The sequence below is a fragment of the Symphalangus syndactylus genome, chromosome X (genome assembly GCF_028878055.3).
Source record: "Symphalangus syndactylus isolate Jambi chromosome X, NHGRI_mSymSyn1-v2.1_pri, whole genome shotgun sequence".
NCBI lineage: Eukaryota > Metazoa > Chordata > Mammalia > Primates > Hylobatidae > Symphalangus > Symphalangus syndactylus.
The window spans coordinates 78,988,458-79,015,209 of NC_072447.2; the positions used below are offsets into that span (position 1 = coordinate 78,988,458).

The 26,752-nt window shown below is 51.0% G+C and overlaps 1 protein-coding gene and 1 long non-coding RNA gene across 7 annotated transcripts in view; one reads left to right on the forward strand and one right to left on the reverse strand.

Annotated features, from left to right (window-relative positions):
- ZMYM3 (zinc finger MYM-type containing 3) lies at positions 1 to 15,162 on the reverse strand. 6 transcript variants are annotated; one of them, XM_063634357.1, is made up of 25 exons: positions 15,091 to 15,162; positions 13,014 to 13,699; positions 11,980 to 12,023; positions 11,599 to 11,665; positions 10,853 to 11,147; positions 10,447 to 10,624; positions 9,882 to 10,100; positions 9,440 to 9,590; positions 9,107 to 9,222; positions 8,859 to 8,945; positions 8,583 to 8,733; positions 8,155 to 8,327; positions 7,762 to 7,927; positions 7,047 to 7,108; positions 6,769 to 6,928; positions 6,402 to 6,514; positions 6,054 to 6,228; positions 5,723 to 5,869; positions 5,183 to 5,286; positions 4,695 to 4,863; positions 4,222 to 4,373; positions 3,364 to 3,478; positions 2,564 to 2,818; positions 1,610 to 1,727; positions 1 to 1,485 (listed from the first exon to the last, which is right to left on the reverse strand). In XM_063634357.1, exons 2-25 carry the CDS (start codon positions 13,678 to 13,680, stop codon positions 1,293 to 1,295), a joined length of 4,077 nt encoding a protein of 1,358 aa, XP_063490427.1. In that variant the 5' UTR covers positions 13,681 to 13,699; positions 15,091 to 15,162; the 3' UTR covers positions 1 to 1,292. The 6 variants fall into 6 exon arrangements, with proteins under 6 accessions (XP_063490427.1, XP_055124514.1, XP_055124515.1 ...); XM_055268539.2 differs by having other exon boundaries at positions 7,011 to 7,108; XM_055268540.1 differs by lacking the exon at positions 15,091 to 15,162 and adding an exon at positions 14,907 to 15,081 and having other exon boundaries at positions 7,011 to 7,108.
- Positions 15,115 to 26,752, forward strand: part of LOC134736024 (uncharacterized) — a 19,722-nt gene continuing 8,084 nt past the window's right edge. Inside the window, exon 1 of the long non-coding RNA XR_010119685.1 lies at positions 15,115 to 15,432. This is a non-coding gene — a long non-coding RNA (uncharacterized lncRNA). The remainder of the gene's footprint in view (positions 15,433 to 26,752) is intronic.

Consider the following 26,752-nt stretch of genomic DNA (forward strand, 5'->3'; position numbering starts at 1 on the left):
GACAATTTTAACTCTTTATTTGAAACAAACAATTTCAGAGACAGAAGGTTAGTCGTGACAACAGCTTCTCACTACAACACAAGGGTGGGCATGGCTCACTGAAGGGACAGGCCAGGCGCCTCAGAACAATATATACAATTTAAACAGTGGCTAACTGGTGACAGTTATAAAAACACAAAAAGGAGCCTGGAAACAGCAAAGTCAACAGGGAAAGAACTGGGTACCCCCTTTGCCAGAAGCTAATTGTTTTCTGGGACCTCCAACGCAAGATGGGGAAGAGAGAAGATGTAGGCAGTGGGGGCAGGCCCTGCGCCCACAGCTTCTCGCCTGTCCTTTGACCACAGATCCCACCCTGCATGACTCAAGCTCCCACAGGCTTGGCCTAGCTCTTATGATGGGGCAACAATAGAGGGGAACCCAGCCTCAACCCAAGTCAGAAGGTAGTTTTTGCCTTGGGAGGTCTGTCCATTGAACTAAAGGGAGGCAGTTACAGAGGGGGCTAAGCATGTTGACACCATGGCTCATGGCAACCTAAGATGGCAGAGAGACAAACACAGAAACCAAGGGGACAGGAGTCTGCACAACAGGAGTCTGCTCCCCGTACTTAGTCATTCTCTGCCTCTGAGGAAAAAAAAGGCATTTGGAAGATTTTAAAAACGGTAGCACCAAGGATTGGTGCTTGCCGAGGGGGTGAGGGATACGCGATGGTGAGATGGTGCCAACAACCAATTATTTCATAAGAGGGGAAGAGTGTCTAAGCTCTGTGTTTTATGTAAATGGTCCCCTCATCGCTTTCATTGTTTATTTCATACCTTTCAGATAAGACCTTTTTGCGTGGTGCTGGGGAAGAGTAGAGAAGGGAGTGGGCACAGGGCAGAGAAGGCAGCTGGGTTTTTCCCTAGGTCATGCCTAGGAACAAGAGGCTCTACCTATGCGGGATGGGTCAGGAAACCCAAAGCCAACAGGATCACCAGAGCTATTAACACTCCACCCAGAGTCTGGACCCAGAAGGAGGGGTTTACTCTGAAGCATAAAGAAAATGGGCAAGCTGGCTTTTGCCCATCACTGGGAGACCAGCCCCTGAGTACAGAAGACCAGGGCCCCATGGTTGTCAAGTGGTACGGAAGAAGATAAAAGCCAGGGTTCCTAGAGAAGGCAGGGAATGGGTGAGCGGAAAGGAGCAGTCAGGGCCCTTCAGAATGAGTAGCATTGGTTCCTGGGCCTGTCACCCTGAGGGACATGGCCACAGGACAGACATTGATGTGAAAGATGGATATGGATGGCACACGAGCTCAGTCCAGGTCTTCCTCCCCAGGACGACCCAGTTCCTCATAAATCTCGCGCACAGCCAGGATGCGATTGAGCATGCTCTCCAACATGCTGCGGTCCATGGGGATCACAGAATACCAGAGAGGTGACTCGGCGATGCAGGACCGTTCAGGTTGCAGGTAGAACACATCGTTGCGAGTCCGGAGGCTTTCAGGACTGCAACATCGGGGGTGGGGGTGGGGGTGGGAGTGGGGGTGGCAGGACAGAAGATCAGTACCAAGGCAAAATAGATCCCTCGGGTTCCCATGCTAATGCTTTTCCTGCCAACCCACTAACTCACCATTTTGAGAGATAGAATTCATAGAACTTGACAGGGCAGCGGAGGGGATTCATGCGGTTCTCACGCTGCTCTAAGATAGGGGCTTCATCTTCTCTCTTCCGTTTTCCAGGACCCGTGTCTGTAGGGGAGGGAAATGACTCAGACTCATTAAGAGCACAGGCTCCATGAGCCACATCCAAGAGCACAGTCCAGGGCACAGGGAGAAGGCGTCACGACACAAATTACAGTCTCATCAAGATGGAGAGGTGGAAGAAGAGGTCAGTTTCCCTCTCCCACGCCAACCCAACATCCTGTCGGGCTGTTGTTATGCAACCCTCCCCAGTTCCCACTGCCAAAGACTCTCTTTAAAATCTCCCCCAAGTTGCTATCTTGAAGAGGTGATCTCAGAAGTTATTCAAAAAACCTGATAAAACAGACCCTACTGCAAGGGTGGGCTTGCCTTCTGGGATAGAGAAACAGCAATGACCCCAACCCCTTGTGCATTAGTCCGGGTAGAAGCATGGGTCCACAGAAAGGACCTTGGAAACTTCACTCAGACAGGACAGAAGTCCAGGGACAGAAAAAATGGAAACCAAGGTGCAGTTGTTGTTAGGCCCGAGAGCAAAGAATCACAGAAAGCCTGTCATTCATTCAGTCTACCCTCCCCCACAGCCAAACACATCCAACAGTTTCCTACCTGTCCACCACCCAGAAAAAGCAGGCAAGCAAGTAAACTGTCTTAAATGAGGAAAGGGGGGAAACAGGCCACAGGGTGACCTCTTATTTATGTGACAGCTACTGCCTATCAGGTAGGAGGACTGGCTATTTCTACCCTTTCTGCACACAGGAACGGAAGGAGAGGGAAGCTAGGGGCCAAGGAGAGGGCCGACCTGGCAGGTATGGTGGGTTACGGCAGGGCGTGGAAGGGGAAGGCAGAGAAGGGGCAAAAGCACAGGGGAGGGGGCAGCCTCGTACCTCGCCCTTTCCTCTGGCGGACTGGGGCATAGTAGCGGATGCTCACCACCTTGGTGGTGCCCCGAGGGGTGGTACACTTGCGGGACTGCCGCACCACATTGGTGAAGGAGAGTTGCATGTGTTCCTCAGCTGTCTGCAGCCCAAAAAACTTAGTGTTGAAGAACATGAGGGTGTTGAGGAGGACAAAGGGCGAGTAGACCCCCAGTTGCTTACACTCCCAGAGGTGCTCCTCCTCCACTCGAGAGAACACCGTATCTACAATGGTCAAGGGGGAGAGGCCGGTCAGGAGGGAGTGGCTACCCAAACCCAACCACTTCCCATCCCATGTGCCCTGCTCATTTCCCACACGACTCTCATTTGGTGAGTAACCTTTGTATATAAAACACTGTCACTTCGCTACACTTGCTACACTACACAGTGGGACTGGGCTTTAAAAAATATATACTTTCCACACCTGCATTTGGAATGCCTCTCACCACCCTCAAGTTGTAGACAGGTAAATGTAAACCTTGAGGGGTCCCACGATTTCTTGCTTTCTTTCTTTACTTACCACCCAAACCCAGGCCATCTTTTTCTGGTCCTAGAGATAGCTCTTCAGACCTAAGTCTTGATCCCCTCCTCATGTTCAAGAACAGGCGCTCCTGTGCTCCTTTAACTCTAAACCCTGAGGCGTCCAGCTACACGCTCCTGCCCTCGGGCCCTTCGTGAAGAGTGGCAGACCAAACAGTACAGGACTCTCGGGATGGTGGATTGGAAGAATGGAGAAAGGGGGTAGGGGTTGCTACGTCCCTGTCCCTTACTGTTGGGGAGGAGTGTGGGCTGCCAGGTACTCAGCGACTTGTTGAGTTCTTGAACAAAAGTCAGGTAGTAAAGGTCCGTGAAAATGTTCACCATCCGGTTATTTTCCAGCAAGTACTGGGGAAAGAAAAACAGACACACCTAAGGCTAGACTATAGGTCCTAGAAGAAAGATAATGATGCCGAAGCCCCCAGGTATGGTGTCCTTGATCATTAGGAGACGATGGGAAACAGTTGCTTGATTAGGTGGCCTCGAGTGCGTTCCCCCAGGTATACTCACAGCTCTGCGCTACTCAGGCTTTGCTGGAAGAGAAGGAGGCTTGGAGGAGATGTTCTTTAGAAGCCCACACCTCCTTCTCAGGTACTACGTGATTGACTTCTCCCAGGGAGAACTAAACATTACCTCAGCACTCAAGGATCCCAGCTCCACTCATCCCTCCCCTCCTAGAATGGGCTTAAAGATTACAAAGGGGACCTGGATAGCAATGAAGACTGCTCCTTAGCCAACAGTCCTGGAATGCAGTTTGGATTTTAGAAGAGTATTGACATCTCATGTTCTATTTGGAGTAGGAGATTAAAGGCAAGCTGCCTGCTTCAGGTAGGGCACCAGATGAGGAACAGGCAGTGCAACAGAGTAAGTGCTTTTTTTTTCATTAAAAAAATATTTTTTGGGTAGATGGGTATCACTTTGTTGCCCAGGCTGGTCTCAAACTCCTGGCTTGAAGCGATCCTCCTGCCTCAGCCTCCCAAAGGGTTGGGATTACAGGCGTGAGCCACTGTGCCTAATCCAGAATCATTTCTGGTTAGACCCTGCCTGCTGTGTTAAGAGTGACAGGAAGCGAGGTGGTGCACAAGAGGTACCTGCTGGATGCCAAGACACAAATAGTAGATACTGTCAGGTTCATATCGTTCACCATTGGGCCGAGTGATTTCTCTCACAAACTGGGCCAGACCATAGTTGAGCTCAGCAGCTGAGCAGGCGAGAATATCCTCTTTGATACGCATGGGTTTGGCTGCAGTGATAAGTTGTGCAGGGACAGGATTAAGAAAAACTCTACATGGAGAATTTCACTTAGCTCCATCACCATTAACCCCTTCATCCCTTAGTCATGCCTAGCTCCTGAACAATTACAGAAAGAGCCCCTAACCTTGAACCTAGACAGCATTTCCCTTTAATCTACAACTCCTCCCCATCTTCACAGGGCATCCTTAAGTGATCACACCCTTATCACTTCTAGACATCTTCAGCTGAATCACAGGCCCAGCCCCTTCTCCCCTTTCCCCTCCTCCTCCCTGTCCCTGCCTCCCCACACCCCCCATCCCCAAGTACTCACGGCCAAAGCGCAGCTCATCACCCTTGCTGGTTTCTCCGTTGGCATATTTTGACTGCACCCAGCACTTCCAAGCATTGACACCATATGAATAGTTGAGCCCGGTACAACTAGGCTGACTGCTCATGGAGTCCCGGGAGCAGCTTTCGGAAAGCACCAGCCGCTTTTGACCCTGGAGAGGAAGAGAAAGCAGGGGCGTGGTAGAGGTAAGGCCAGAGGCAAGGTGAAAGCTAGTCAGCACCGTATTTACTGCTGGCCGGGGTAGGGGCTGATGTAAGCCCACAGCAAGCTTCCATAGCACAGAGCCCCAGGAATAGCTTTGATGACCCTGTGAGATGGGGGGAGAGCAAAGTTTGGCTTTATCTCAGTACTTCTAGTGTTGGAGAAAGGAGGTTAGGGAAGGTCAAACTATGGTTGCTGGCTTGGCTCTCGCATCCTCTCCCCTTTGGGCCTCCATTCTTCTTTTGTACATACAGTAGCCCCAGCCCTACCTTCCTCATGGTTCGGGGAAGGTCTTGTTCAGTAGACACATCCTCAGGCCCTACCAGGCCACAATCAAAGAGGAAGTCTACACTGGGATTAATGTCCAGAGGATCTAATGAAAAGGAAAGAAAGAAGAAATCAATTTCTTAAGATCTCAACCCTGCAGCCCTCCTGCCCCACCCCTGCTACTTGCCCACTTGACACTAGATGAGCCAAAGGAACCAGTAAAGCTATACCAAAAAGCATGCTCAGAGGCACAGAAACGCAAAACACAGCAATGTGAACTACTGAACTGTAAACATGTTGAACATGGTGAAATTTTATGTTTTTTTACAGCTCAAAAATTAAAAAAAAAAAAAAAGCATGACTCAGAAGTCTAAAAGAGTGCACCTGTCCTGGTGTCTCTGGCACTGCTCCCTGTGAGAACCTTCCGTCTTAGAATCACAATGAACACTTTTCAGGGTCATGCTCAGGGACACAAGGGACACTCCCTTCCTGATAGCACAAATGCTACCATACTCAGTGGGCACGGCTCCAATCTTACTCACTCTTAGGGAAGTCTGCCTCCAAGTCTTGCCCAGGTTCATCCAAGACATTGGCCATCTTGACTGCCATGGCCAGGACATCATCTCGAGCAGGCCCAAACAGGTCACAGTCTTCCAGGAGTCCCTCTGCACTCTGGTTGCTCACAAGATCTGGGAAGCAGAGAAGTTGGCTCAGTGGTTACAAACTCCTGCTAGCACCCTCACAAGCTTTCAGGGACTGATCCCAACTATCCTCCCATTCTACTAGGCACCAAGATCACCAATACCACCCCCTCGGGCAGAGACACACGCTGGTAGCACCCTGTCTCCCTCGTCGCCACCATCTATGGCATACCACAAAGGTCAGATGAGGCCTTGTCTAACTCCTCAGCCTCTGCAATCATTTCTGCCATAGCCAGGATGTCGGCCTCCAAGGGGTTGGAAGGGATCTTCACCTTCAGCTCCTCAATGGTCTCTACAATCTTGTCTGTGCTCTCCAAGGTAGTGGGCAAGAACATGGGCACAGGCACCTGGAGGCACAAATCCCAACTAAATGCCAAGAACCACACCAGCAGTTGGGGGGAAGTGGGGGGGACAGATGATGAGAGTGAAGGGGAACAGTTGATGAGGGTAAGGGGAAAGGGTGGATCTCAAACCTGGAAGGTGAAAGGAGGACCCAGCCAGGAAGGGCAGGGAAACTTACGGGGATAGGCATCGAGAAAGGCACCGGGACTTTCTGGCAGTACAGATGCATAGGCACTGGCACGAAGATGGGCACTGGGATGGGCAGCACGATCACCTGTGGCTTCCACTCTTCTGTGGATAAGAAAGGGGTCTTCTCAGAGACCCTGCTGGACTGGTCACATCTGACCCACCAAAAGTTCTAACGTGCTCAGTGTCACAAAACTGCCCTTGAATCAAAGGCTGAAAGACACCTCTATGATTCTAGGACAACCATATGAATGAGGCTTCAGCTACCTAAGAAATCCCCTTGTCCAGCTCACGGACATAGGGCTGGCAGGCCTAGGACTCTGGAATACAGCCTGTGGCATCGAGGTACCCTGGCTCACCTGTCTGACTTCCTTTGGACTTCATCTCCACTTTGCAGGAGACGCCCCGATTCTGCATCAGTGGCTTACACATGGCAGCCTTGTTTTTGCGGGGTGTTGCTGGGGGCGGTGGGGGTGGAGGGGTGGGAGCAGTGGGAGCTGATCGGGTCTTCACAGGGATCTGCAAAGACAAAGGAACATTTGTGCCGCCAACCGCCGTACCCTCCTCTGAGATTATCCTCCCCCTTGGCTTTTGTCCCGACCTTGCCCAAATTCCCATTTTCCTCTGGGGTCCTCACTGTGTTGCTGTTCTCCACTTTGGTTTGAGAGGGTGTCTGGGGTTTTGACTCAGGAGACTGACCTGTAGATCAAAACAAATGAATGCTCTCATCCAAGGGACTAGCTCTCCATTTTCCTTACCTGTGTTCCAGGAGAGCTTCATTAACTGGTACACCAAATACAGATGGGAACTTCTAGGATTTGCCCCCCTTGCCTTCCCAGATCTAGTCTCCTCTATGCCCTAGCAATAGCAGCCTAAAAGATTCTTTGCTCCTGGAGAATGAAACATTACATTTTCCCCCAAAACCCACATTTGAGACCTTCCATTTAGATAGCCTGAAGAGTCTGTTATCCCTGGAGTTGTGAAGGGGCAGGGGTAACATTCTAGAAATAGCAGTCTTCAGTCTCACGAAACGTAGAGTTTATGCTGAGATTTCCTTATCTCAGAAATGTAACCATAACCCCTATATGCCCCATCCTACCAGGAAAGGCACCCACTCCCTAACAATATACATTTCATAGACAATCAGTAGACACTAACTCCAAGAAGCTTTAAATAAGACTCCCCCTGGTACCTGCAGGGTTCAGAAGCTAAAAGAGAATACAGTTCACAGTACTAGCACCCTATCTGGCCAGGGATGAGGTGAACACAAGAGGAAGGAGAAAGGGGCTAGGCTTAGGCTTAGTAGAGTCCAGGTCCCCTCTAACAGAGTGTATCCCCTGCTCGGGACTCACTGTTCAGGAGGCTCTCGGGCCCACTCTGGGTATCCAGGTTGGGTTGGTTCTGCTGGCTGTAGAAGCGCAGAAGACACTGCTGGTTGCAGAAATGACGGATCTGCCCACGCCAGTGGATGGTCTCCAGCAGCTTCCCCTGGCGCTTACAGGCATGGCACCGGGCAGCCTGAGGATGTCAAAAGGATGATCAGACCTGCCTCCCTAAAATGCGTTGGGCCCTTTCTTTCCCCTGGGATAAGCCATGCTCCTCCCTCCCCTTGGAGATCGGGCCGGCTTAGAGATGGAAGGCTGGCTGCCCTCCCTGGAGATCTGTCCACACCCCGAGCTCAGTACCACAGCCCGTGCTCCGCACCGCCCTCTTTCCCGCCTCGCTCGCATGCTGACCCTCCTTACCTTGCAGTACCACAGCAGGTACTTGCTCTTACAGTCCTCACTGCAGAAGTCCCAGGTGCTGCCATCCAGTTGCTCGGTGACTCCACGCTGGCAGGTCTGGGAGCAGTAAGTACAAGTGATACAGCACAAGCCCAGCTTCTTAGTGAAGTCCTGTTTGTACAGCAGCACACAGCCTGGAAAGAGGAGAAGAGGAAAGAGAGTACAGAGACACAGATACCCAAGGGCAAGAGACTCAACCTTTTCAAGGTGCTATACCTGAAACCTCTCTCTAAGCAACCCCTTGTGCCCAAAGCTTTAGGGGAGATAGGGGTAGAACATCCCGGGCAGAAGGCCCTGCCTCATGGACCACTTTCCCGGCCTCCCTCCCTTCTCCTCCATTCTCCCTGGCTGGGAGTTATAGTGTCTTCTGCCCTTCCCCATCTCCTTACCTTCGCTGCAGAAGCTTTTCTCCACTCCGCTGAATCGGAGTTTCTCATGCAAGAGTTTCTCCTGCCGACAGTGCTCACACTGGGACACCACACCCCGAAGCCGCTTGAAGTCCTCACAGCAATCACGGCAGCAGAACTGGAACACCTGGTCCTGAGGTGGGGGAACAGGGCAGGGAGGACAAGCTGTAACATCTGGCCCCAGCAGGGGCCAAGTGGAAGGACCCCTTCAGACAGTCTGGTCATGTGGCAAGATGTAGGTGGGGGTGGGGCTCTTACCTGCCAGTCCAAGACCTCAGGCTTGCCACTGAAGAGGCTGTGACAGTAGTGACAGCTCAGGTGAATGCCCCCCTCGGGGCTTGTGCGCTGGAGGGAAGGAAGACAAGTAAGGGAGGGGCAAGATGTGTGCAGCGGTGGGGAAGGGGAGTCAGGCTTGTTCTTTGCTCTGCCCAGGCCTGCCTACCCCAATTCTCCAACCCTCTTTATGTTGCCAAACCCTTCTATCCCTGGTCCAGGGTCTGGAGTACCTGGAACTTGGTCCAGCAGCTGGGGCTGCAGAACTGGTAGACTGTGCGGTCAACCTTGTTGTAGTAACAGGGGTCAGAGAGGCTGCGGCGGCAGAAGCTGCAGGGTCGGGGAGGGCCTGGGGCATAGAGAGAAAGAGAGAGAGGAAAAGAGAAAGAGAGAGGGAGAGAGAGAGCACACAGAAGGTGTAAGGCAGTGTAAGAGACGAACAGAAAATCCACGGGGAGATGTGGTTGGGGCTGAGGTTGGGCAGCAAGGATTACTCTGGAAGAGGGGAGTATGGGAGGTAGAGAGAAGGCCAGCAGGGGACTCAGAGAAGAGGGCTTTGCACCTACCAGTGAGCCCTGCCTGCTTCACTTTGTAAGAAGTGGTACAGCACAGGGAACAGAACAAGCTGGTCTTGCCATTACGATCCACATGTGATAGCATCTCAAAGTTCTTACACAGGGTCTTGCACCAGACACATGGGTACACACGTGTGTTTTTCTGTGAGGATGGGGAAGGAGAGGCTGAGGCTGGATTTGTCCCTTCACTTTTATTTTTTAAATGTTTTAAACATGAAATATTTCAGGCATACAAAAAAAGTATAGATGATGATGTAACAAAGACCTGTGTATCCACCAGCCAGCTTCAAAAATAAAACATAACAGATACAATTGAAACCCCCTTTATTTGTTTTATTTCACCCAGCCCTTGACCCGTCAGCCACCTTTATTTATAACCCAAGAACCACACCCCCTTCTACAGCCCTCTAATGCACTACTCCCTCGGCCCCACCTTCTTGTATGCCCCCAAGCAGGTTGTGTTGCAGAACCGCTTTTGTTGGCCCTCGTGGAAGAGGAGCTCAGGGCCAGGGCTCCCGGTCTTGGTGTAGATGTAAGCCCCACACTGGTCACAACAGTTGGTTTTCAGTCCCTTGTTGGCCCGGAATTTGGAGAAGCAAGAATCGCTGCAGAGCCGGTGCACCACGCTGCCATTGCTGACCTCGTGCAGGACCTGCCACACACACATACGCACCCTGAGCTAGGGCCTGGCCACCACCGCCCACCCCAATGCAAGGTCAGCCCCCCACCTCACCCTAGACCTTCACAGCAGACAGTGGGCCCAGGGACCCCCCAACCTGCGCCGCAGGCTGCCGACTTGATGGTGAGGTCCTGGGAAGTAAGGAAGGCCAGCTGTGCACATCCTGGAGAAGCTCTGTCCTTGAATACGCTCCCTCATGATGGCCGCCTTTCCTCCCCACTCCCCTTTCCACAGGGCCTGGACCCTGCAGCCCCAGGATGGGAGGGGCAGATCAGGGCTGGCCAGGCTCTGTAAATCAGCCCCCACTGAGTGTCCTCACCTCTCCAGTCTTCTGGCATATGCTGCAGCGAGTAGCATCGGCGGGATCCCCAGACTGGGGGATCGGGCGCTGCTGCTGGGCCTCATACAGGGAGAGACAGACGGACGTGCAGAACTCATGGAAGGAGCCTCCAGAACCAGTCTGCGCCACAACCGAGTCCTTGGTGTTCCAGATCTCCCTAGAGGTGGGAACAGGTTTGAATATTCACTCAAAACCACCCTCTCATTTCCTCAGCTTCCGCCCCTCCTCCAGGATCAATGACCATAGAGCCAAATACTCTGACTCCCTCCCTACATCACTCTCTCGCCCAGCTCCATCCTGTAAGGTTCTTACCAACAGTCTCTGTCTTACTCATACTCCTGCCCAGATCCCTGCCCTCTGCACAGCCCCCAAGACCCTCACGCACTTCTTGCAGAAGGTACAGGTCTTTTTGCCCGAGGGCTTCTTGGAGAAAGTGGTGAGGCAGGATGACGAGCAGAAGAGCTGAGGCAGCCCCTTGCGCTGATAGGCAGTCTGCCCCTTCTGCAGTGGTGTCCGGCAATGTGCACAAGTCATCTTGGTGCCCACTGCAGAGCGCCCGGCCCTTTGTGACACACTTGAGCGTAGGGACATGCGAGGAGAGCGCCGGGGCCGGAATGGCACAAAGTCCTCATCATTGGGGTCATCTACCATGGCATCAGAATCCTCATCTGACACTGGAACTGAGAAAGTGGGGGGATGGACATGAGAAAGGCCACCAAACCAGGTCTCCAACCATCCCCTGACCAACAGTTCAGTCCCTCTCCTGGGATCCCTGTTGTTTCGGCCTTTACACCCTGGCCCTTGTTACATGAGTATCTTAAGACCTTGGTGTCTCTCTCCCTTGGTTACTCTGTAACCTCCCAGGGAGGGAAAGGAAGAGGCTCTAAATGAGAAGATTCGGAGACAGAGATGGCATAGCTGAAACAGGAAACTCGCCATTCTCACTGCTCTTGTTTTCAATTTCCCCCACTGCCCCTGGTTCCCATGCCAACCCATAGCGGAGACAGGCACTTTATGTGCTGCACGGAGCAGGACTGCAGGAGCTAGAAGATCCATGCCCTGCCGCATGCCACTTTCGGACCTCTTCCACACCCAGAACTCCCAGGTCACACTTCCTCAAATCCTACTTACTGCTCTCAGTGGAATCTACAACCTCAGGTTTTGGAGGTTCTGCTCTCCTAACGCGCTCGCTTCTCTTCTGTACCTCGGAAAGATGGGAGGGGAGGAAAACTGACACCCTGGCCAGGCTAACACTAGTACAGGGTTTGGGGGGGGGATAGAAGATGGGAGGGGGAAGGGAGAGTGGGGACCCTTGGCCCAGCCCTTAGGAGGAGGGAAGAAAAGGAGGCTGGACTTTCTCCCCAACAAGCAGTAGACACTAGTGCTCCCTCCCTCCTCCTAACTCTCCTTACACACACTCTCTACAGAACAACATCTGGGAGGGAAAATGAAGGGTCTGTCCTTCCCAGAGCTAAGGGGGAACCAGACTCCTTCCAATCCCCTCCCCCTCACCCGTTCAGGCGGCTTCTCACTCGCCTTCGCAGTCAGGCCATCTCCTGCAAAGGAAGCAGAAGGCAGCCTAAATGTTGAGCCTGCCCTCACCACCCTCTCCCTGGCCCAACCCCCGCCTCCATTCCTGGGGAAGAACTTACTCAAAACTGAAAGGGAAAACTCGAGTGCCTGTGGCTTCTTGGGGCCCCTCTCAGGGTTACCTCAGGCTCTGTACTAAGGGTGGGGGGGTGCACGTGCAGCTATTCCATGAAAAAAAAAAAAAAATCTATCCTTCCCACCAGCTTTCCGTCCCAATCCTTGGGGGTTAAGGAAACACAGGTAATATACCTTTCATTAAGAATTTATATTTTACCAATGAAAAACACACACAACCACCCAAAGGTAGTAAAAGGAAAAGGAAGCATCAGTGTATGGGTAGCTTCCCCTGGATTCAGGTGGTTATATAAGCCCTAAGACCCTCGTCACAGCCTGATAGAGGCACATCACTAGGCAGAAGAGGGGAGAAACTAGAGCCTCTCAAGTCAAGGTTGTCCCTCCCCTATCAGAGACGCTATCCTAGACCCTGCATTTCTATCGCTCTGCTGAAATCCTTATGCTGTTAGGGGCTCCAGAACCCAGTTACCATTCATCAAACCCAGAAATCCCACTCCCATCTAGAACCAAAAAGCTGTGAAGGTCTTAGAACCAAGAAGCCTGGTGTACTCCCCCAAATCCTGAAGGAAGGACTCTGGCACCAAAAGCCCACTGGGGTAGGAAAAAGGCAACCCTTCCCACCAAATTCACTCCTCCCAACCTACGCTCCCTGAAACCTTACCCCATTCCTCCCCCACAGCCTATGCCCACCCCTATTTTCCTTAATCTTCCTCTACACACCATCCCACTCCTCCCTTGTAAACCCCAAGTCCTTCCCCACACACATCCCTACACTTATCTCTCCACCCTCCTCCTCCCCACTACTTCCCAAAGCACATAGCCACCCCTGCTTACCACCACCCTCTCCCAGCCCTGATTCTCCAGATAATTAGGCAACCTACCTGGCAAGGAAGGATGTGCAGGGGGGCTAGAGCCCCCAGGTTTGGTCTGAGAACTGTTGATTCCATCCCCCAGAGTCTCTCCCACTGAAGGGCTAGGGGGGGCATTTGGGCTCTGTGGCTGCCCTTGGGGAAGCTCCTCCTCCTGCCCAGGGGAGCCCCTTCTCGCAGTAGCTATGGAGGTGGTCTCCTCCTCTTCAATATGTGGGGACTGCAGTGTTATTGGAGAATCTGGAGCCAAAGGCTCTAGTAGCCCCTCGGGTGAACAGGAATTTGCCCCAGCCCCCGGATCAGGTGGTGCCACCTCAGGGGTCTGGCCCCCTGGTCCAGGCTCTAGGGTCTGATCCCCCGCATCCCATGCCAGGGTTCCCTCAGGACCGTGGTCCACCTCCGGGGGAGAGGGGGCTTTATAGAGCAGCCCCCCCAGCCCCAGCAACTCAGTGGCTCCATCCAGGACTCCAGGGTCTTTTTCCAGGCCAGCAGGGGTATCAAGCAGGTCCAGGGCTCCCGAGGATGGAGAAGGGCCAGGGGGTGCCCATCCTCGAGTTGGGGCAGTCTGGGATTCCAGCAGATCCTCTCCAAATTCCATATCTACTGGTAGGTCTCCAGCCAGGGGCTTCTCTGGCAGGGTCAATGGGTCAAATGGACTGGGGAAATCACTGGGGTCCATGAGTATGGCTGGATATGTACTGCAGATTAGGAGTAGAAGAGGGGGCAGTAGAGGTGGTCTTAGCCAGAATTCCTTCTTATATAGGCTCTGAGACACACCCCATCATCCACTTGGATTTCTCGTGAGCAGCCCCCACCACCACAATCTACAAGCATTTCCGAAGGCTTTAGTCCTAATGACCACTCCCCCCAATACAGCGCCCCCAGTGGGGAGAGGCGTTCCCCGCCCTGGCCCCGTGCCCACACTGGCCAGGCAGTCGGTCGTTCCACCCGCCCACCCCCCTACTCGACTGCAACTCCCATTCCCTTCCCCCCTTACCTTTCACCCCCCGCAACTCAGGCTGAACGCCCCCTTACAGTCTCCTAAGGCCGTCGCCACCAGGAGCCTTTCCCGCCCCCGCGATCTCAGTTTCTATTCCCTCCCCACTCTGCAGGAGCCCCCCAGCTCCCCAGTCTTTACCCACCCTGTCTGGCCCCACCCCCCCCCCCGCGTCGCTAGGTCCTCCCTCGGCCCTTCCCCCGCCCCCACAAACTGCCCTTCGCAACCCCTTCCCCCCAGTTACCTTTCAGGTCGCCCACTTCCTCAGCCCCGTCCCCCTTTCCCATTGCTCCTCCAGTCCTCCCTTCTCCTGTTGCCCACCCCCAACCTCAGGCATTTACAGGAAGACATTTTGGAGCTACGATCTCTCCTTAGACCCCCCCCCACCACTGCCTCCCGGCTACTGCAAGATCCCGCTTGCAGGTTCGGTTCGGCTTGAGCAGGCCCGACCCCTACCTGCGGCAGGGTTAGTGCAAAGGCTACAAGCCTAGAACTGCAGACAGCGACGGCCCCGCGCTCCTTCTCCACCTCCCTCCCTAGCAGCCGGGACAGGGGTCGCGGCCCCTTTAAATGGCAGCGCCGCTCGCAGCGCCCAGCGCTCTGCACCAGGCGGGCGGGCGGTGCCAGCAACCAACCCCATTGGCTGGCTCGAGGAGGGGGCTCGCGAGACAGCGCCGGCCCCCGGCGCGAGACTCCCAGTCCAGTGGCCGCCTGGAAATTGCGGAGTGGAGTACAGCCACTAGAGACGGCGCCTGAGCCCCCGCCCGGGGCCCCGTTAGTTGAGAAGGAAAAGATAGCCTCTGGAGCTTTGAAGCCGGCCCCCCGGGAAAGGCGGCGTCCCCTTTCCACCCAAGGGCCGAGTGCGCTCACCCACAAAAAACACAGATCTACGCACCTGCTCCCCTTACCTGGCTCAAGAGTCTGGCCCCCGTCACACCCTGCCCGCCCTACCTCCTGGAGCCCACTCTACCCGTGATCCCCTCCTCTCATTCAAATGGTTCCCGGTCCCCTCCCCCTCCCCCTCCCCGTGTCTCTCTTCGCTTCCCACTCGTGTTCACCCCCCCGGCGTCCGCCCCCCTCAATAGTCCCTACCTACGCCATGCAGCAGGCGCCTGCCAAGATTACCCTCCCCCATCCCCACCTCTCCGGGGCCCGCCCCCTGGGCGACTGTTGGGGTAGTGAGTGACAGCGGAGGATGGGGGAAGGCAGGGACCCAGCCCTCACGTGCCCCTCCTTCCCTTGTCTGCAGCCACGGGACCCCCAAAACAGTCAGAGAGTCAGAGTTATGGGGTATCTGAAGCTTGATCCCCAGCCACACAGGTCGGGTTAAATGGCTCTGGCTCAGTGGCAACGCCTGTGCAGTAACCATTACTGCTTGATGACCCCCAAACCGGGTCCTGCAAAGCCACCCCCTACTCTCTCAACAGTCTTAGGGTAAGTTCTGGGATCTTCTCCCTGAGTCTTCCTGCAGGAGCTCCCTGTATTATCTATGGAGTTTTCCTCCCTCACCAGGGCTGATCTCTCTCTGTCTCTCTCTCTCTCTCTCTCTTTCTCTCTTTCTCCTCCCGCCCCCTTTCTGTCCTTGTCTGTCTCTCTCTCTCTTTCTCTCTCTCCCCCTATCTCTTTTTGTCTCCGTCTCTGTCTCTCTGCTTCTCGTGCGCACGAGCACGCAGGCGCGCTACACGCTCCCCCCTCCTGGATGGTCCTTAGCATGTGGGTGTGGCTGAGGTTAGGCTAGAGAAGTGGAGTAGGGGTAGGTGGCACTAGCGTTAAGCCTACTGCCTTTAAAAAATGTGTGCCAGCATCCATTCTCAGTCCGCATTATATTAATAGTTAGAGCACTTTACAATCCCCGCTCCCCACTTCCCACCCCAGCCCCTAAGGGCTGAGAGTATTTAGCAGCCGAACTACTAGAGGAGGCTCAGGCTGGAAGGAAGTCTCCTTAGGAACAGGAAGGTTTGGTATCCAGTGCCTATTCTAGCCTGCCTCGTTGACTTCTGGCCTCTCCTCCTGGCCACACAAAGCCTCTCCTGGTCTTGTAGTCCTCGGGAGTTGACCCTCCCTTTTCTCATTCCTTTTCCCAGAAACCTTATCCTTCCTAGCTCCCCACATGGCCTTGAGGTTATCTTTGCTCCCTCCTACATACAGAGATAAAAGCCAGAGTTTCTTACTTTTAGGTTTCCCAAATCCAGCTTTCTCTTTATCTTAACCAGCATTCTGTGTACCCATCTCCTACCTCCTGTTTATTTCTATTCCTGGACCTCCCCTTTGCATTTTCTGCTTGTTCCATCTCAGTTGAGCCACCTAGTTTTTTCTGTATTGCCTGCCTTCCTCAACATATACTTGAATCCTTGGCTGCTCTGCTTGTGGAGGTGCCTGGTCACTATCTTTCAAGTTGAGGGGAGCTTATCTAACGGGGTTAAGCGGTGTATTATTAATTCTAGACGCAGTGTGGTGGCCTAAGAATGGGTTCTGGAGTCAGATCAGATTTCTAATCTCAGTTCTGCCTACTTTTTAGCCAGGTGACTTTGGACAAGTGATTTGTCAAGTGAAGGGCCTTAGTTTTCTCCTCTTTAAAACAGATAAGGAAACAATCTAAATGCCCAGTAATAGGGGAGTTTGGTTATACAACAGGCGTAGTCATTAACAACCACATTTTAAGTCTGGCGCAGTGACTCACGCTGTAATCCCCGCACTTTGGGATGCCGAGGCGGTTGGATCCTTTGAGCCCAGGAGTTCCAAACCAGCCTGAGCAACATGGTGAAACCCCTTCTCTACAAAAAATACAAAAAATTAGCAAAGTGTGGTGGTGCGCACCTGTAGTCCCAGCTACTCAGGAGGCAGAGGTGTGAGGATCACTTGAGCTGGGAGGCAGAAATTGCAGAGAGCTCAGATGGCGCCACTGCACTCTAGCCTGGGGCGACAGACGAGGGCTCTGTCTCAAACCAAACCAAACAAAACCTCACATAAAAAAAATTAAAAATAAATAAAAATGAAAAAAATCTAATGGCAGACAGCACAGAGGATTTTTACGGAAGCGAAAATACTCTCATGATACTGTAATAGTGGATACTTGTAAGTATACATTTGTTCAAAGATACACAATGTAAACACCAAGGGGAACTAATTCTAACGTAAACCGCAGGCTTTGGTTAGTAATGATGTGTCAATGTAGGTTTATCGATTGTAACAAATTTACCACTCTGATACCGATGTTGGTAGTCAGGGAAGCCATGACTGCATGGGGGAAGGAAGTATATGGGACTCTCCGGACCTACCTGTCAGTTTTGCTGTGAAACTAAAATTGCTCTTAAAAAATAAAATTTTTTTTTTTTTTTTTTTTTTTTGAGACGGAGTCTGGCTCTGTCACCCAGGCTGGAGTGCAGTGGCGCAATCTCGGCTCATTGCAAACTCCGCCTCCCAGGTTCACGCCATTCTCCTGCCTCAGACTCCCGAGTAGCTGGGACTACAGGCGCACGCCACTATGCCCGGCTAATTTTTTGTATTTTTAGTAGAGACGGGGTTTCACTGTGTTAGCCAGGATGGCCTTGATCTCCTAACCTCGTGATCCGCCTGCCTCAGCCTCCAAAAGTGCTGGGATTACAGGCGTGAGCCACCACGCCCGGCCCCATAAAATCTTTATTAAAAAAATTAAAACCCAAGGCCGGGCGCGGTGGCTCACGCTTGTAATCCTAGCACTTTGGGAGGCCGAGGTGGGCGGATAACGAGGTCAGGAGATCGAGACCACGGTGAAACCCCGTCTCTACTAAAAATACAAAAAATTAGCCGGGCGTGGTGGCGGGCGCCTGTAGTCCCAGCTACTTGGAGAGGCTGAGGCAGGAGAATGGCGTGAACCCAGGAGGCGGAGCTTGCAGTGAGCCGAGATCGCGCCACTGCACTCCAGCCTGGGTGACAGAGCGAGACTCCATCTCAAAAAAAAAAAACAAAAAAACAAACAAACAAACAAAAAAAATTAAAACCCATAGAATGTACAACACCAAAAGGAAGCCCTTATGTAAACTATGGCCTTTGGTTAATAATGTATCACTGTATATTCATCACTGCAACAAATTTACCACTCTGGACAGGATGTTGATAGGGAGGCTGTGTCTGTGTGTGGAGAGGGGTACAAAGGACTCTTGATACTTTCAGCTCAATTTTGCAGTGATGCCAAAACTGCTCTAAAAAGTAAAGTGGGCCCGGCGCAGTAATTCCTGTAATCCCAGCACTTTGGGAGTCAGGAGAATCGCTTGAACCCGAGAGGCGGAGGTTGTGGTGAGCTGAGACTGAGCCACTGCACTCCAGCCTGGGCCACAGAGCGAGACTTCATCTCTCAAATATATATATATATATAATATATATTTTTTTTTTTTGAGACGGAGTCTTGCTCTGTCGCCCAGGCTGGAGTGCAGTGGCCCAATCTCAGCTCACCACAAGCTCCACCTCCCGGGTTCACGTTATTCTCCTGCCTCAGGCTCCCGAGTCTACAGGTGCCCGCCACCACGCCCAGCTAATTTTTTGTATTTTTAGTAGAGATGGGGTTTCACCGTGTTAGCCAGGATGGTCTCGATCTCCTGACCTCGTGATCCACCCGCCTTGGCCTCCCAAAGTGCTGGGATTACAGGCGTGAGCCACCGCGCCTGACCTTAAATAAAATTTTTATTTGAAAAAATTTAGGCCGAGCACAGAGGCTCATGCCTGTGATCCCAGCACTTTGGGAGGTCGAGGTGGGTGGATTGCTTGAGCTCAGGAGTTGGAGACCAGACTGGGCAACACGGCGAAACCCCATCTCTACCAAAAACACAAAAAATTATCCTGGCGTAGTGGTGCACGCCTGTGGTCCCAGCTACTCAGGAGGGTAAGGCTGGAGGTTTCAGTAAGCCGAGATTGTGCCACTGCCCCCCAGCCTGGGCGATAGAGCAAGACTCTGTCTCAAAAAAATAAATAAATATATAAATAAAAATAATTTTCTGCATTTTGTATTTACTAAACTTTTTTTTTTTTTTTTTTTGAGACAGAATCTCACTCTGTCTCCCAGGCTGGAGCGCAGTGTCATGGTCTCGGCTCACTGCAACCTCTGATTCTCAGGTTCAAGTGATCCTTGTGCCTCAGCCTCCCAAGTAGCTGGAACTACAGGCGTGTGCCACAGTTGGCTAATTTTTGTATTTTTTTAGTACAGATGGGTTCCACCATGTTGGCTATGGTTGGTCTCGAACTCCTGACCTCAAGTGATCCACCCACCTCGGCCTCCCAAAGTGCTGGGATTGCTAAAGGCGTGAGCCACCACTCCCAGCCTTGTATTTTCTAAACTATTCTACTGAGCACATATTGTTTTTATAATCATGAAAAAATATTAGCACCTAAAAATAAGGGCTGGCCAGGCATGGTGGCTCACACCTGAAATCCCCGCACTTTGGGAGGCCGAGGTGGATGGATCATTTGAGGTCAGGAGTTCAAGACCAGCTTGACCAACATGGTGAAACCCGTCTCTACTAAAAAATACAAAAATTAGCTGGCGTGGTGGCAGCTCAGGAGTTCGAGACAAGCCTGGGCAACATGGTGAAACCCTGTCTCTACCAAAAATACAAAAAATTATCTGAGGGCAGTGGTGCATGCCTGTGGTCCCAGCTACTCGGGAGGGTAAGGCTGGAGGTTGCAGTGAGCCAAGATTGTGCCACTGCCCTCCAGCCTGGGCGATAGAGCAAGACGCTGTCTCAAAATATATGTATCTATATAAATAAAAATAATTTTCTGCATTTTGTATTTTCTTTTTTTTTTTTTTTTTTTTTGAGATGGAGTCTCGCTCTTGTTGTCCAGGCTAGAGTGCAGTGGCGCGATCTTGGCTCACTACAACCTCCACCTCCCAGGTTCAAGCGATTCTCCTGACAGGCTTAAATTTTTTTGTTTTTTTTTTGAGACGGAGTCTCGCTCTGTTGCTCAGGCTAGAGTGCAGTGGCACAATCTTGGCTCACTGCAAGCTCCACCTCCCGGGTTCACGCCATTATCCTGCCTCAGCCTCCTGAGTAGCTGGGACTACAGGCGCCCGCCACCATGCCCAGCTAATTTTTTGTATTTTTAGTAGGAACAGGGTTTCACCGTGTTAGCCAGGATGGTCTTGATCTCCTGACCTCATGATCCACCCGCCTTGGCCTCCCAAAGTGCTGGGATTACAGGCGTGAGCCACCATGCCCTGCCAACATTTTGTTTTTTAAGGAGTCGATGTGCATAGAAAGAGGCTGGCTTTTACAGTCAGAAAGATGAGGATCCAAATCCTGATTCTATCATTGAGTATTTATACGGCCACTTTGAACCTCAGTGTCCACAAATGTAAAATGGAGATAATACCTCATAGAGATGCTATTAAGTGAAATGTACACCTGCCTGACCACAGGTGCTCAATAGATACTGGTTATTGTTATTATTTTATTTTATTATTATTATTTTGAGATGGAGTTTCGCTTTTGTCTCCCAGTCTGGAGTGCAATGGCGTGATCTTGGCTCACTGCAACCTCCGCCACCCAGGTTCAAGTGATTCGCCTGCCTCAGCCTCCCAAGTAGCTGGGATTACAGGCATGGTCCACCATGCCCAGCTAATTTTTGTATTTTTAATAGAGATCGGATTTCGCCATGTTGGCCAGGCTGGTTTTGAACTCCTGACCTCGGATGATCCACCTGACTTGGCCTCCCAAAGTGCTGGGATTACACGTGTGAGCCACCGCACCCAGCCTCGTTACTGTTATTATAAGAGAAATACATCTGGTTCCATGGAAGGTCTAGGATTTCCCAAACTGGAGCTTTTGTATCCTTAAAATGAATATATATTTTGTCTTTGACTAGGCCAAGAGTGGCCACAGTTGGTAAGTTTGAGTATGTATCTGCCACATATGAAAGGCTCTAACATAGAATGGGCTAATATTTCGGGGGAAGAGGGTAGCCTGCAATTCATCTCTCATTTTCAGCCTTGTTACAGTTATTGTATACTACTTTATACTCAGTGGTAGTATACTACTATACTCAATTCTTTTCTTTTTTTTTTTTTTTTTAAGACGGAGTCTTGGCCGGGCGCGGTGGCTCACGCCTGTAATCCCAGCACTTTGGGAGGCCGAGGCGGGCAGATCACGAGGTCAGGAGATCGAGACCATCCTGGCTAACACAGTGAAACCTCGTCTCTACTAAAAATACAAAAAATTAGCCGGGCGTGTTGGCGGGTGCCTGTAGTCCCAGCTACTTGGGAGGCTGAGGCAGGAGAATGGCGTGAACCCGGGAGGCGGAGCTTGCAGTGAGCCGAGATCGCGCCACTGCACTCCAGCCTAGGGGACAGAGAAAGACTCCGTCTCAAAAAAAAAAAAAAAAAAAAAGACGGAGTCTTGCTCTGTCGCCAGGCTGGAGTGCAGTGGTGCGATCTTGGCTCACTGCAATCTCCACCTCCTGGGTTCAAGCGATTCTCATGCCTCAGCCTCCCGAGTAGCTGGGATTACAGGCACACGCAACCACACGCAGCTAATTTTTGTATTTCTAGTAGAGACAGAGTTTCACCATGTTGGCCAGGATGGTCTTGATCTCCTGACCTCGTGATCCACCCACCTCGGCCTCCCAAGGTGCTGGGATTACAGGCGTGAGCCACCATGCCCAGCCTACTCAATTCTACTGCTTGTTATTTACCATTTATAAATCACTCTTAAAGTGCTGTAAGCACTATAAAACATGTAAAAATGCAGTCCTGGCCAGGCGTGGTGGCTCACGCCTGTAATTCCAACACTTTGGGAAGCTGAGGTGGGCAAATCACTTGAGGCCGGGAGTTTGAGATCAGCCTGGCCAACACAGTGAAACCCCATCTCTACTAAAAATACCAAAAATTAGCCAGGTGTAGTGGTGGGCACCTGTAATCCCAGCTACTCAGGAGGCCGAGGCAGGAGAATCGCTTGAATCCGGGAGGTGGAGGTTGTAGTGAGCCGAGATAGTGCCGTTGCACTCCATCCTGGGCAAAAAGAGTGAAACTCTGTCTCAAAAAAAAAAAAAATGCAGTCCCTGTGCTTATGAGGACTCTTTCATTTCATTTCACTCAACACTGTGAAACCCCGTCTCTACTAAAAATACCAAAAATTAGCCAGGTGTAGTGGTGGGCACCTGTAATCCCAGCTACTCAGGAGGCCGAGGCAGGAGAATCGCTTGAATCCGGGAGGTGGAGGTTGTAGTGAGCCGAGATAGTGCCGTTGCACTCCATCCTGGGCAAAAAGAGTGAAACTCTGTCTCAAAAAAAAAAAAAATGCAGTCCCTGTGCTTATGAGGACTCTTTCATTTCATTTCACTCAACACTGTGAAACCCCGTCTCTACTAAAAATACCAAAAATTAGCCAGGTGTAGTGGTGGGCACCTGTAATCCCAGCTACTCAGGAGGCTGAGGCAGGAGAATCGCTTGAATCCGGGAGGTGGAGGTTGTAGTGAGCCGAGATAGTGCCGTTGCACTCCATCCTGGGCAAAAAGAGTGAAACTCTGTCTCAAAAAAAAAAAAAAAAAAATGCAGTCCCTGTGCTTATGAGGACTCTGCATTATTTTGTTTCTGATTACAAAAATATAAATAAATGTTTACTGTAAAAATTTTGGAAAGCGGGCCGGGCGCGGTGGCTCACGCTTGTAATCCTAGCACTTTGGGAGGCCGAGGCGGGCGGATCACAAGATCAGGAGATCGAGACCACGGTGAAACCCCGTCTCTACTAAAAAAAAAATACAAAAAAATTAGCCGGGCGTGGTGGCGGGCGCCTGTAGTCCTAGCTACTCAGAGAGGCTGAGGCAGGAGAATGGCGTGAACCCGGGAGGCGGAGCTTGCAGTGAGCCGAGATTGCGCCACTGCACTCCAGCCTGGGCGACAGAGCGAGACTCCGTCTCAAAAAAAAAAAAAAAAAAAAAAAAAAAAAAAAAAAAAATTGGAAAGTCTGACAAAGTAAGCAATAATTGTTTATATTCTACCACAGGGAGTTGTGTCTTTTTTGTTTGTTTGTTTGTTTTTGAGACTGGGTCTCACTCTGTTGCCCAGGCTGGAGTGCAGTGGCATGATCTCGGCTTACTGCAATCCCTGACTTCTGGGTTCAAGTGACTCTCGTGCCTCAGCCTCCTGAGTAGCTGGGATTACAGGCGAGCACCACCACACCTGGCTAATTTGTATATTTTTAGTAGAGACAGCGTTTCACCAGGTTAGCCAGGCTGGTCTCGAACTCCTGACCTCAGGTGATCTGCCTGCCTTGGCCTCAGCCTCCAAAAGTGCTGGGATCACAGGTGTGAGCCACTTCGCCCAGCCACCACTGTACTTTTTGATGTATATCACTGCAGTCCTTTTTTTCTATGCATACACATTTTTACAAAATTGGAATAATTTTGTACCATATGTTTTACAACATAATTGTAATGGCTGTGTATTATTCCATTATTTGGATGTACCATGCTTTATTTAACTAATTACTGATGGATGTCAAACTTTATTACTATTATTATTATTGTTACTATTATTATTATTTTTGAGGAGTCTCGCACTGTTGCCCAGGCTGGAGTGCAGTGGTGCAATCTCGGCTCACTGCAACCTCCGCCTCCCGGGTTCACTAGATTCTCCTGCCTCAGCCTCCCTGGTAGCTGGAATTATAGGTGCACACGACCATGCCTGGCTAATTTCTTTTTGTATTTTTAGTAGAGAAGGGTTTCACTATGTTGGCCAGGCTGGTCTCGAACTCCTGACCTCGTGATCTGCCCACCTCGGCCTCCCAAAGTGCTGGGATTACAGGCATGAGGCACCGTGACAGGCCCAAACTTTATTTTTTCACAACAGGCAAACTCACATATAATTTGATCAAACAAATGGAGGTATAATATTTTCTGAATTCAAGGATTTCCATGGACATCAACAGGGACTCTGTAGAACCCCAAGTAAACATCTGAATGGGAATGGTTAACTCTGAAGAAGCATTACACTGCAGACTCTTTAGTGGTCATTTGATTAGGGTGAAGTTCACTCTGTAGAACCAGCTATGGAACCACATGGATTCTGTTGTGTTTTTTGTTTCTTTGCTTGTTTTTTATTTGTTTTTGTTGTTGTTGTTTGTTTGTTTTGAGACAGGGTCTCCCTCCGTCCTCTGTTGCCCAGGCTGGAGTGCAGTGGCACAATCTCAGCTCACTGCAACCTCCGCCTCCCGGGTTCAAGCGATTCTCCTACCTCAGCCTCCCAGGTAGCTGGGATTACAGGCACAGGCCACCATGCCAAGCAAATTTTTGCATTTTTAGTAGAGATGGTGTTTCACCATGTTGGTCAGGCTGGTTTCAAACACCTGACTCAAGTGATCCACCAGCCTCAGCTTCCCAGAGTGCTGGGATTACAGGAGTGAGCCACCGCACCTAGCCCTGTTTGTTTTTGAGACAGGTTCTCACTCTGTCACCCAGGCTGGAATGCAGTGGCATGATCATGTCTGACTTCAGCCTTGACCTCCCATGCTCAAGCCATCCTCTCACCTCAGCCTCCTAAGTAGTTGGGAGGACAGGTACATGTTACCATTCCAAGCTAATTTTTGTTTTTTATTTTGTAGAGACAGAGTCACTATATCCTGCCTCAGCCTCCCAAGGATTTGGGATTACAGGTGTGAGCCACTGCTCCTGGCCATAGATTTTTTTTTTTTTTTTTGAGATGGAGTCTTGCTCTGTCATCCAGGCTGGAGTGCAGTGGCACGATCTCGGCTCACTGCAACCTCAGCTTCCCAGGTTCAAGCGATTCTCCAGCCTCAGCCTCCCGAGTGCCTGGATTACAGGCGTGCACAACTATGCCCAGGTAATTTTTGTATTTTTTGTAGAGACAGTGTTTCACTATGTTGGCCAGGCTGGTCTTGAACTCCTGACCTCAGGTTATCTGCCCACCTTGGCCTCCCAAAGTGCTGGGATTATAAGCATGAGCCACCATGCCCATCTGTATTGTTACTCTTATACTTTTTAATTTTTTTTTTTTTTGAGACAGAGTTTCAATCTTGTTGCCCAGGCTGGAGTGCAATGGCGTGATCTTGGCTCACTGCAACCTGTTCCTCCCAGGTTTAAGCAATTCTCCTGCCTCAGCCTCCCTAGTAGTTGGGATTACAGCCATGTGTCACTATGCCTGGCTAATTTTGTATTTTTAGTAGAGATGGGGGTCTCTCTATGTTGGTAAGGTTGGTCTCGATCTTCCGACCTCAGATGATCTGCCTGCCTGGGCCTCCCAAAGTGCTGGGATTACAGGCGTGAGCCACCGCACCCAGCCACTCTTATTCTCATTGTTAGTGTTTTGTAGCATTCTAAAGTACCCAGCGGGGGCTGGGCATGGTGGCTCACACCTGTAATCCTTGCTCTTTGGGAGGCTGAGGCGGGCGGATCGCCTGAGCTCAGGAGTTCGAGACCAGCCTGGGCATCATGGTGAAACCCCGTCTCTGCTAAAAATACAAAAATTAGTCCAGGTGTGGTGGCTCATGCCTGTAATCCCAGCACTTTGGGAGGCGAAGGCAGGCAGATCATGAGGTCAGGAGATGGAGAGCATCCTGGCTAACATGTGAAACCCCGTCTCTACTAAAAATACAAAAAAATTACCCAGGCATGGTGGCGGGCACCTGTAGTCCCAGCTACTCAGAAGGCTGAGGCAGGAGAATGGCGTGAACCCAGGAGGTGGAGCTTGCAGTGAGCCGAGATCGCACCACTGCACTCCAGCCTGAGCAGCAGAGCAAGACTCTGTCTCCAAAAAAAAAAAAAAAAATACAAAAATTAGTTGGGCATGGTGGCGCGTGCCCGTAGTCCCAGCTACTTGGGAGGCTGAGGCAGGAGAATTGCTTGAACTCAAGAGGTGGAGGTTGCGGTGTGCCGAGATCACACCACTGCACTCCAGCCTGGGCAACAGAGCAAGACTCTGTCTCAAAAAAAAAAAAAGGATAAATAAAATGATGAAATGTAATGAAAAGATACTTCATCCTCCTTATCATCAGTAAGTCCAATGGTGGTAGTCAGACTTCATGGTGTGCTTCTAACTATACTCCACTCATTAACGTTTACTCTATACTGTTTCAAACATCTCTCCCAACTTTGGAGGCAACATTTCCTAGCTTATTCCCAGAAAGTCTACTGATTTTCCTGGGGATTTTGTGGGTCCCAATGTCCCTACAGGATTTTCTGCTATGGCACTGTCCCTTGGGAAATCAAGTTAGGTTAATATTATTTCTTCAATTCATACTTACGGTTATTTATTTAAAATAAAAGCTTTATTGAGATAGAATTCATATACCATGCAACTTGCCCATTTAAAGTATACAATTCTGCCAGCACAGTGGCTCATGCCTGTAATCCCAGCACTTTGGCCAAGGCAGGAGGATCGTTTGAGACCATCCTGGCCAACAAAGGGAGACCTCATCTCTTTTTAAAAAAAAAAAAAAATGCCGGGCTTGGTGGCTCACACGTGTAATCCCAGCACTTTGGGAGGCCAAGGCGGGCAGATCACTTGAGGTCAGTGTCAGGCCTCTGGGCTCAAGCTAAGCCATCATATCCCCTGTGACCAGCACTATACATCCATATGGCCTGAAGCAACTGAAGATCCACAAAAGAAGTGAAAATAGCCAGTTCCTGCCTTAACTGATGACATTCCACCATTCCTGCCCCACCCTAACTGATCAATTGACTTTGTGACAATACACCCTCCCCGCCCTTGTGTTAATGTTCTTTGTGATATTCCCCCACCCTTGTGAATGTACTTTGTATGATATACCCT